The 12,066-nt window shown below is 36.9% G+C and overlaps 1 protein-coding gene across 7 annotated transcripts in view; it reads right to left on the bottom strand.

Moving 5' to 3' along the window:
• Positions 1–12,066, bottom strand: part of rapgef6 (Rap guanine nucleotide exchange factor (GEF) 6) — a 100,591-nt gene that overhangs the window by 24,098 nt on the left and 64,427 nt on the right. For all 7 annotated transcript variants that reach the window (XM_088603918.1, XM_088603919.1, XM_088603922.1 and 4 more), the window contains 9 exons: positions 9,046–9,226; positions 7,564–7,700; positions 6,403–6,561; positions 5,397–5,549; positions 4,348–4,512; positions 3,599–3,706; positions 3,202–3,405; positions 2,290–2,398; positions 1,772–2,018 (listed from right to left, as the gene is read on the bottom strand). In XM_088603918.1, coding sequence (XP_088460044.1) covers positions 1,772–2,018; positions 2,290–2,398; positions 3,202–3,405; positions 3,599–3,706; positions 4,348–4,512; positions 5,397–5,549; positions 6,403–6,561; positions 7,564–7,700; positions 9,046–9,226 — 1,463 coding nt within the window. The remainder of the gene's footprint in view (positions 1–1,771; positions 2,019–2,289; positions 2,399–3,201; positions 3,406–3,598; positions 3,707–4,347; positions 4,513–5,396; positions 5,550–6,402; positions 6,562–7,563; positions 7,701–9,045; positions 9,227–12,066) is intronic.

The raw sequence follows: 12,066 nt of genomic DNA on the forward strand, positions 1-12,066 counted from the left end.
AGTCCCCTGTGAAGGTGAGGCAGTTACAAAGAAAGACAACATTGGAGAACATGAGAATGGACAACACCATAGCAACTACAGCCAATAAAAAAAACACACAAAACAGAACAAGTGCAGTAACCAGCACACTGAAACTCACTAGGCATACACCAAACACGAACAACATCACACAAAATCTATATTATAATAATTTAAAATGCCAAAGTGATGTAAAGCCTTAATATAACATGAAATGAAGCAAGTGAAACATAAAATGTACATCACATTTAGGATTCTTCAAAAAGACATTAGAAATATGCACATACTTCATTAAGCATCTTATATGAATGAAGAGGTTCTTGAAATGGTATGTGTGTAAATAAGTGAAGTGGGCTTATCACTCTAGAGTTCCAATACACATCATGGTCACATACACTTAACTTCACACAAGATTTCCAAATGATTAATGATGTTTAAGAACCACCTCCCCCTCTCAAAAGGAGCTATACCAGGCAATCTTACAATTACTTCCCTGGGCTTCCAGCTCTACATTAGACAAACAACCAAATCTGATCCCAAGAAAGGAAAGGAAAATGTGTCTGTGCTATTCAATCACTTTAGATGTTTGGATAACTGTCTATGTCAACAACGTCACCACTCATGGTCTATCAAAAGCAAAGTACCACCCCTAGCTACTTGCCAGCACAACAAAATACAGAGGATGCTTTTTGAAAAAAAAACATTTTGAAGAAAGCTTTTGGTTAAGACTTCTTCTTTTCTTTCATCAACAGGAAAATGGCCTCTGTTGCACAGGTTAATTTGGAATAAAATAAAAACACCTGCACTATAATAAGGACTCCTACGCTTATTGAAATAAAACAGATTCACACTTGGGAGGAATCAATCCCACACCTCATAAACAGCTATTGTGAAGAAACAAAAAACATACAGAACAGATGTAATCATATCCATCAGATATTTAAATTTCCCAAACTACTGAGGCACTGTAAAACAGAAAGCAGGAAAAGAGCTTTGAATTCAGATAATAGTGCTTCCAGCTATCTCTCTTTTTATGTTTTACCTCACATTAATAATACCATGCTGATGAGCTTACACTGCTTGCAATTCTGACATCAATGCCTTTCATGTGCATTTTCACCAATTTCAGAGCAAAAAGCAAAAACCTTTAAACTCCCTGCAGAGCAGGACAGGAAATGAGCATCAGTTTTCATCTGCCAAAAATTGTGAGTAAAACCAACTATAATGAGAACAGCCCATCTATAGAAGATGGTAAAAAAATCATTCAATCTACAGTGCATCATAACATTTACATTTTTCCTGAAACAAGAAAACCGTTTGTACCTCTTTTATACCCTATGATAGCTAAACCCTTTCCAATCAGATGCATAATTCCGCCTCATTTGATTCTACTCGCATATCTATTAGTATAATGCTATAGAATGGCAGTGTCACTATCTGTGCAGATCTGCTTTATTAACTGTGCATGAAAATAGGCAGTGGAATTCGCTGTAGCTTCACACATCACTTGCCTGCTACTCAGCTAATACAATACTACAGAGCCAATGATGACTCTCTGCACCCAACGGAAATGCATGATGTTGAAGACAGCTGTCACAGAAATTAAAATGAGATGGAAGTGCTGATAACTTTTAGCAGTGAAAGGTTGAATAACATTGAAGACCAACTGCTGTGACTTCTACTCTGTTTCCCTTTACATGACAACATCGCAGTCCAGAGGTCTTCTTTCCCTTTTGCTTCTGACTCGACGTACCTGAATGGTTTCGGAGGCAGGATGCTGAAGCGTGTCTTGTCCAGGATCTTCCTGATTTTGTTCCTTCCACCCGACACAGTATTGGCTTTGATCTTCTTGTTTCCCTTTTCAGTAGGAAACATCTGCTCCATGTCTCCAGGAAGATCAGGAATGGAGTAGCGATTCCCTTTCTTCTCCTGGATTTTGGGAATGTGAGGAATGCCATTCTTCTTTTCATGCACTATTCTGCTTAACAGCTCCTTGAAAACTGAAAGTACAAAAATATGAATGTGATCTGTCTAGCACAAAGGTACGAATTAAAACTATAAAAACAAGGGTCTCGATTGTGCTATTTTAGTGTTAAATGCAGGCATTTAACTAATTCTATAATTTACAGTTTGTGTGTAGAACAAAAAAAATTAAATAGAGGAGGAGAAAAACTAAAAGAACATGCAAAATACTTGATTAAGAAAAACTTGACAGATGTTTGTTTATTCTCTAGCATTCCTTGGCCTTACAAAAGATAAGCATCTCCTTACCAAATATATTAGTTTTCACTGTAATGGAAAGATGTGTGTTGTTCTTCAGGATATCAATGGCTTTGGCAGAGGTAATGTTTTCAAAATTTTGGCCATTTATTTCCATTATCTGAAAAGCAAGAGAAACAAGAAAATAACATTTGGGCTGTCGGGTTCACAAAAACGGTCTATTCTGCACTTGACACAATGGGAAATGCTCATCATTCTAGATGTTTTAATGAAAAAACACACAAACCATTTTCCTATCCAACCCAAAGTATATTGCAGAGTACACAGGTTAAAAAGCTTTCTGAACCATAACGTGATTGAACAGTTTTAATGACAAATCCTTAAAGGATGTCATTGACATAATTCCCACGTCTGGCTTTGCCGAGATGGTGCTGCTGTCCCCAGCAGCCTCATCCTATTGATTGTCTTAATTATAAAGCGTGCTCAAAGGTCAATGATACAAGAACAGCTCTCTCGCTCATGTCTGCCTTGCTTGGTTGCCACAAATTACATGCTAGCTAATGAGTGCCCACTAGTATTTTCTATACCAAAGGAATATTTAAAATAGTATGTGTTATTAATGGGGTATTAGAGGACACAAAGAACTTAAGTGATACCCCTCTGACACCCAAACAGCACAGAGATAACAAATGACTGACAGGAAGGATAGTTTACAAAAACATATCCTTTCAAGGAAATACCAAGGAAACTTTGAAAGAAACTTTAAATACAATTAGAGAGCTCAGCTCTTTTTAAAATCTATACCAATTAGACAAACAGAGCCACATGTATGTGCTGTTATCCTACAGCAAAATGACCAGCTATCCAAGAACTATAGCCTACAGTGCTATAGTTCAATCTTTCATTACATATCAGTTGATCCAAAAATATACCCAAGTGTGTACTTATGCACACATGACGAACCTGATCTCCTCGTTTCAGACCAGCCTCAGCAGCTTTACTCCCTGGTTCCACAGACTCGATGAATATACCGAAGCCCCTCTCGCTGCCTCCCAGCAGGGTGAAGAAGAGGGAAGACTCTCTGGAGGGCTTTAGCAGAGTCACCTGCCTCCATTTGGCTTTAGCAGCACAGGCAATGTTCAAGAGCCTGAGATGACCTTTCATTTTCTGGAAAAGAGAACATTAAAAGTCTGTGACCAATTTGTAGGCACTGACAACTGCTTAAATAATGCTCAGCTGTTTGCAAACATTCACAGACTAGTATATCTTGGACCAATACTTGAACAATGATACGTATCTGGATTGTATTATTTTCTGAAAGAAGCATTGTTTTTAACATATGAATGCACTAAATCCTTACTGCTGCTTCCAGAAGTCTTTCAAACTCCTCCAAGAACTGCGTCATCGCAGGATCTCCTTCAAAATCATTGAAATGATTGTTCACCCACAACAGCACTACCCGTGTAACCTAGCATGAAAAGATTCAAGTTAAAACAAAGATCGGCACTCTTCAAACTCACACGGTAGTTAAGCATACAATTTTTTCACTGTTTTTCTCTAGAGATGGAAACTATTTCTGCAGATGTTTTAAGAAGGGAACACATCTTTGCATTAATAGGATCCCTCTGTATAATATGAGGGATGCTTAGGTTGAAGTTTTTCCACAATGGAAGAGTGTTTCCCTCTAGATTTAGGCCCTGCATGTCCCTTCATTCACTCGAGGTATAACAAGATCTGAAAATTACACGTTGAAAATTTGTGATTCATTGTTCTCATCAAAGTGTGCGAGACTGAACATCAAGTACTTCAAATCAAAGCCATCAAACTCCACAAAGATAACAAAGGAGAAAACAATAAACACCCTATATCTTCTGGTGTAATCATTCCTAAAAGAGATTAACTGCCCTTTACAAAATGTTCTCAAAGGAATATTGATCGTTTTAAAGTATTTGATGTTTTATGGTCTAGAAGTGAAGATATCTGCAATTCAGTCCCAGGCGTTTGCAGACCTGTCAATACTGTTATTGATCCTGTAGAGCACTACTGTGCTCACTTGAATGTAAATCAATTGTTAAGTGCTTGATGACAGCCTTGGCAATGTCTACTGACCTTGTCCCTGAGGCTGTCAACTTTGAACCACTCTAACAATTTCCTCCCCACCTCCATGGGGCTCGACAGAAATGTCCTATAGGTTAGTAAGAAATCCTCAATGTATGTGGGGTCCACAATGGAATGTTCTTCCACCAAGTGCATGATAAGGCGTTCGGGAGTCCCCTGAAGACGCAGCAAACAGACAACAGTGTGATTCAATGTGATTAAACAAAGATCTTTATCAAAATTCAGCTTCCCTATTCTGCCTAGAATTAAAAAAAAAACAGGGATGTAAAGTGGTATTCACATTAATTTAAGCTAGTAATACTGCATACCACAAAACCAATGCATGTGCTACAGTACGTTTGCTGAGCAAGTCAATTTTTGGCAACATGAAAATAAAACCTTTTACATGAAAACACAAAGGCTTATTCAGCTTTCATCAGCCTTGCCTTGCTCTTTGTGCTGCATGCAAGCCACATGACCAGAGGTATTGCTTGGGAAACCCCTACATTTTAGAGGATGAGAAACTAAAAACGTGGTTGTCAACTAAATTGGAATAAGGAAATACAGAAGGACGGATCTACCAGGACTGATGCTCATTCACTATTTAACTTCAATTGAAGCGTTATCCTCTTGTAGCCATTAAAAGGAAAATAAGTAACTCATATAAATCTAGAAGCAGAAAATGGCTGTTTATTAAGGATTAATAATGGCAATCTAAAACCAAAGAGCTAGAAAACAATGCTTAGTAGGCAAAAAATCAGCTAAATCAAAACAACTCATGTTAAAATTAAATACATATAACACTAAGCCCTGATTGTATCAGTTTCTCTTGCACAGTATTTTCAACAATTCATCCCCCAATGTGAATTTAAAAGTGGTTAGAAATAACATTTCAGAAAAGAAACACAAGCCCGGAAAACAAATTGCTCCCACCAAACATTACAGTTCATATTTTTCTGAAAATCTTTAAAAAAAGCTATTGGATACATAAATAGAGAAGGATTTGCCCAAACAAAAATCATAAATGAACACAGATTTGAAAGCACAGAAGCTGTCCTTGCCTTAATGACGATGTGTCCTTTCCTGGTGCCACTGCGATCGAGTTCTCGGTGTTCCTTCACCATAACGATCTCTCCTTCCTCCTCCACTTTGTGCGTATTCTTTTCCACATGGTTCAGAATGCGCCAGTAATCTTCTTGGGCTATACAAACAAACTGCCCCACAAAGATATGAGGACAGTTAATAAACTGGTAGTACAAAAGAACACTGCTATCCACCACTGATGGGTATTCCGACAACAGCAGTACAGAGTCATTCTCGTTAGGCATTGGACTTCAACCACCTCTTCTGCCAATATTCTTTAAAGACAATTTAGTTTCTTTTTTCAAGCTTTGTATTTAGATCAATATCCGTTGAAGATATTTTTTTCAGAGACTTAGCATGAAGAAACAAACAAGCAATCGGAAAGAACATGAATTTAACTTTACAAACGGTAGCAACAGGAAACAGAACTTATCAGCCTAACTCTGAAACTGAACACTTAAAAGTACTTGCAGAAGCTAAAACCACTTCTTGAGTATTAGCAGAACAAGAAGGTCACTTTTACTGCAGCCTCTCTAAATTAAGACAAAGTTCCTGTTCTATATGACTAAGCTACAACATTTAACCCTGTTTTATCTTGTGCTCGTGACTGCAAACACATATGATTTGAAACCGATTATTTTTTCAAATATATTAAAGAAATAAACTAAAAAAAAAAATCTAAAATGTATAAAGCTGGACAGACTCCAAATCAGTTAGCTTTAACATAGAGGGCTGTTGCAGGACCTATATTCTGATAAATTGTGGAACACATTCAAATTAAAATTGTTTTGGAACGACTATCCATAACACTCTCATTTCGTGTTTAATTGTCAAATACTACAGGAATTAATAAGGAATTTATCCTTATCAGGAGGAGACATTCTGGACTATACACACTTTACAAATACTGTATTACAGCAAAATCAAAAGGTTTTTTTTGTATCGTAAATTACCACAAAACATGTGTTCAGTTTTGATACCAACCTGACAGTCTTCTACTTTGGTCCGTACCAAACCACTCATGAACTGCTTGTCAAGAGAGGGAGAAATCCCAAAGCTGTTTCCCATGCAAAGGATTTCCATTCTTCCATCCGGATGAAACACTTCAACTGAGCCATTCAGAATAACATACCACATATCCAACTGCAAAACGCCAACAAAAAACGCATAACAATCTCTTTGGACAACTCTTTGCTTTTAGCACTTTTAAAGGCAAAATGTATAAGCAGTTTCAAAGCTACTGGTCCACCTCCTGTTTTTTTTGTAGAGGAGACATTCCTCCATGATGTGCTACATACTGTAGTTTGTTTCTCTCCACACATGCATAAGGGGTTTGCATGCCAGCAGAAGAGGTGGATGCCACGGGATCTTTGTCTTAACCTGAGTTTATATTTTCTACCAAGAACCACTTTGTGGCATCCTGTTATGATAAAAATCTTCAAACTGCTTCTTCCAATTCTGGCTCGGGGGGGTTTCAAAGCCTAGGGTTTGCCCAGAAGCCTATGAACCTGACAGCATGTCTTTGGACTGTGGGAAGAAACCGGAAGAAACTCACACAAACACGGGAATAACATACAAACTCCACACAGATAGATGTCCAGGACCAGAACTGAACTCAGGGCACCGGTGCTGTGAGGTGGCAATTCTATCAACTGCTCCACCATGCTGTCCAAAACTGACTTATTAAGCAAAATCAAATTTGCCATTTATTATTACTACAAGTCAACGATAATGTTTATGTCTTAGCTTTTTACCTCTAGTAAAACTAAATTGTTTCAAGTTGAGAAAATGTTGACAAAATAACTTCTATGCCCTGACATGCTCTCTTCCTAGATTCAATATGAATTTTCATTTTCTCAGGCATGTATCTAAATTAACTGCTTAATGCATCCATCTCTACACAAGCTAGCTAAATAATTAAACAAGCAGTGTGCTCTACATTTTGTACTGAATCATAGATCCACTGTAAGTCACATGCCACTGAGGTTTTGGTTGATGAAGAATTTCTTACTTTAAGGAGAAATTGCATAATTAAGATGTATTTAAAAAAGATGGGTAGTTGTATGAGGTTTAGACTGATCTAGAGTTCACACTGTGTCTATACAGGTATTTTACATCTAGCATAGGTTAAATACAGAGACTTACTTCTTGTCCATCCTGAAGAATGACTTTTCCTGCATGTTCAATTACTTCAAATTTCATAACATTGCACAGTTCTCGCCTCACAGACATGGTCATGTTTGCAAACGCAGGCAGCTGGTGCATGAACTCCAGCAGTTGTTCTGAAACAGCAATGAAACACATTTCTTACAAGCGAGGTTAGAATTCTTGTAATATGGGTTTTCTGCCAGGAAAGCTTGCAAACGGATAACTTTTTACACTCAAGCATAAAGTCAAACATTTTGGACAAAATGCTGGATGTTAAGAAAGAAAAGTTAATATTCGGTCATTTCAACCCTTTTGGAGAGATGAATATGGATTAGTTCAATTTGCTGTTGTGCTCTGAGTGCGTGGAAATAAATGATGTACCGTGATTAGCGATTCTTGCGAGATAAAGAGACTCATGGAATTCGAGGAGCTGTACTGCCTAAAATCCGTGCACGGCATAACTACAGGAGAAGATCTAGCTACGACGTATATTAATCATTTTGAGGAAATAGGAGCCGACATCAAGAATGTATTTTCTGTGATGACTTGATGGTGCTCCTGCTATGAACAGAAAAAAAAAGGGATTCGTAAAGATCATTGTTGATCACATTGGCTATGCCATGGTAAATTTTCATTGCATTACTGATCAGGAAATGAATACTTTGTGCCAAAATTTCAAATGTTGAGCTTAATAATGCAATGTCTGCCTAGACACACAAGCAGTTTTAATCTCTGCTTCAAGCTTGAGAACCTACTTTGTACTTTGTACAGTCATCTGTTAAATTTAGTTTTAGTTTAGTTCCTTTAAATAAAAGTTTAATTCAAAGAAAACTTTAATTTAAGAGTTATTCTCCCTACCATCTCAATACACTGCAAAATTGAAGGTGCTTTTCAATTTAATCTTTGCTACTAAAATATTTGCCAACCGTCTTATAACAATACAGGATTTTGTTTGAATAACTGCACTTCCTGAGGCTGATCATGCCTGGCCTGAAGCTTTGTACATTTCATGAGTTAAGTGGATTTTTTCAGCACAACTAACAAACATGTACTGTCTGCTTAAATAACACACTGGCTGATACAAGATGACCTGAAGACCTTTAAAATTCTTGACCAGCTTCCTCTTCTGTAGGTTACATTTTACATATCTCAGTTACATTTTAGGTCCAACCAGAGATAAAGCCATCTCACTTGGTGTGAGTTATGCTGCGACACAGTCTTAATTAAAAAACGGGTTGTCTACTTTGGGATTTTGAATAATTTGTCTAATGTATTATATGTGTGTATGTGTATATCATACAATAAAATTATGTTTTCATTAAAGATTATTAACATAATTCAACTCAACAGTGAAAGGTTCTAGTCAATGGTTATTAAAAAGATTTAAGGAGAAAAAAAGCCTGCGATCCCCAAGAAGAATACCATGTTGTTGCATAATGTGGGTTTTCCTGGTACAGTTTAAATATGAAAGGTACTAACCAACATCATCATCCATTCTGTCAACTGGATCCTTCTCCAAACACTCTCGCACAACATCTCTCCCCAGGAGGGGGTCTGAGGCTCGGTCGATATCTTCATCTTCCTCCTCCTCCTCTTCCGAATCCACTGCAGCCTCAGGGAGACCTGACAGATCAACATCGCCAACCTCACTCTCTGTGGCCTGGGGAGAAGGACAAGAGACTCATGACTTCCTTCCTTCACTGCTTTATTGAACCTATTGGGAGGAATCTCTATAGATCAAAATTTTGTCAGGAACTGCTGTGCAAAAGAGTTGCACAGAAACAGTTCTACGGCGATTTTCAGCCTCTTTTTTTTAAGCTCATAGTTAACCATTATCTATATTTTTAGCTTAATGGATGAGTATAGGGCAACAAATGATGCTAATTACAATGAACACCTGCCAATGGGTTATTTATATTAGTGTGGTAAATGAAATGGCTTAGCTAATGCAACTCTTAATATTAATTGCTTATATGTAGATTGCCTTGAACAGTTGTGACCAATCTTTTGAAGGCTGTTGTCAATATGAATTAAAAATGGCTTTAAAAACAAGCTTGGTTTCCTCTTGCCCCAACTAAGATGTATGCTCACCACATATATACAGTAACTTTTCATTATGTCCCAGATGTTTAAAACCTCTGCACAGAGTGTTTACAGACCACGTATCACTGTAGAAACCGAACTGTGCTCGTTCGCTGCCCTGTTGGTCAGACGGCTAGCCTGTGAGGAAGGGATACAGCTGGTCTATGTGCCTGCCCATGCTGTCATCTGCTCTCCCACACGGGCATCCGCTGCCAACTCTACCGCGACCGAACGTGGAGACTGCTAATCCAAGCCTTGGGCAATAACTTCCAGAAATCCACAAGATAAATAACAAAATGAAAAAACAAACTCCTTTCAATAAGCCATGTTAACTAGGAAAGAGACAGAGGTTTAATGAGAACTTGACATTGATAGGTACTGCATCTAACAGGGCAAGGGATCACTTGGAATTCACAACAGATGCCATCACCAATTACATTAAACAAAATTGTACTTATGCATTAAATTAATAAACAGTGTGACAAATAAATACTTCATTTACAAGTTTAAACAGCCTTCAAAAATAATCTTTAGTTGCACAAAGTAAGCATTTATTAAAATTTCTTCTTCCACTTGACAATTGCAGAGATGACCTGATGAACAGTGAATAGTTATTTAAATCTCTCACACCTTGAGAAGGCCCCATAGCCAAAATGTTATATTACTTTTCAACAGAAGTATTTTTTTATTTCTTAGCAGTTTGAAGCCGAGATGCTCAAGCAACTCCCCAATATAATCTATTAACCAGGATAAAAAAGGGATTACTTTGAATCATTGTACATGAAACTGCCATGACATTTTCACAATGTTCAAAACAATTCAGTCGATTTAAACAGCTGTTTCTTATGTGAAATGGTCATAGCAGTTTGTTTTGTGTATTGCCCTGAATTCACTGAGATCGTTTTGCTATCCTGGACACCCTAACACTGAAGAGTATAGATGTAACAGTAGATTATATGTAATTTTAGCACACTGTGACTATTAACATAAAATGAATAGAATGGGTAATAAAATATTTTGCCCTCATGAATTGGTTCATAATACAATACTGGATTGAACAATGAGTACACCTACAGTATATTAGATACAAATTTAATCTCATTGAGACCAACACAAAGGCATATTACTTTAGCACTAATCTTGTGGAATATTAATCAATTTTCCATGTCAATCTCTTAAATAGATTCAATCTAAAATAGGTCCTATTTTAAAAGGTGTTTGGGGGAAAAGGGCATTGTTTTCAGATTATTATCCAAGGTAATTTTAAATCCTTAGTTGATGGCATGCATTAGCACACAAAATCCGTCCCTTGTGTTACTGTGCTTGTGTTACTTCAACAGCTCAGCCAACAACATTAGCACAATAAATCTTTCATTTTGGTTTCAGCTCAGTTCCCACACCTATCGGAAATGACAGATATCAGTTCTGCTTCACTGCAATCACGTCAGTTTCACCACCTGGACTAAAGCAAATTATATACTGCATGCAGATTTGATGGTCTTTAATACAAAAACTGCGCTCAAAAAAGCATTGCTTGAATCGCGTAAATAAAACTGGCAGATGCCAATAACATTTTTGTCTTCACACCTTTCCCCTTTCTGACGGTTATTAGCATTTTTCCACTATCAAAACAAAAAATGGGGTGTGCTAAAGGAATGTCAGTAGCAGACTCAAAACCTTTACTGTATTGCTACAGCCAAAAGCACTATTTTACAAAACAATTACAGGAAGTCTATGAGCTCTCCTAAGCCTTAAACATACTGCTGGAATCTGTGAAAGACTACATCCGATTTATTAAACTCTACGGTAGTTCGGATTTCAAGAAACACTATATATCTTGCTTATTTCAACGACTGGGACAGAAATCTATCTTCTGTTTATTTTTGAGTGATGTCACATATCTGGGAAAGGCATTTTTTGAATGTTTTAGGACAAATGGAATGTAACTTTGCATTACAATACATTTCATTTTTACATTGCAGAATAGTTCATACACCAGATTACTTGACCTTTTCAAGAAAAATCAATAGAAACAATGATAGCATAATTCAATGTTATATATTTATAATGTTAAATTTATTTATAATGCACTTTATCTTTAATGTTATAATGTATAATTTGTTTTTATTTTTCACATTGTATTTAACTTATACTAATTACATATTCCTATTTAATGTTTCATTTTTTTTTTAAAGCATGAAACTATTGCATTTTACATTCATCCTACTGAAACTTGGATCTCCGGTAACTATTGCTGTACTGACTTAATTGAAAATCAAGTGGAAATTTTCAGTATCCAGAGTGTCTTACAGGAAATGAACACAAAGCTGAATGTTTTCATTTTCATCACTAAGCGCTCTTGTACTGTTGATGCAAGCCAGCATCACAGGAAATGGTGTTGTGTCACAAGTAGAGACT

The sequence above is a fragment of the Lepisosteus platostomus genome, chromosome 13, assembly GCF_059453375.1.
Source record: "Lepisosteus platostomus isolate fLepPlt1 chromosome 13, fLepPlt1.hap1, whole genome shotgun sequence".
Taxonomy (NCBI): Eukaryota; Metazoa; Chordata; class Actinopteri; order Semionotiformes; family Lepisosteidae; genus Lepisosteus; species Lepisosteus platostomus.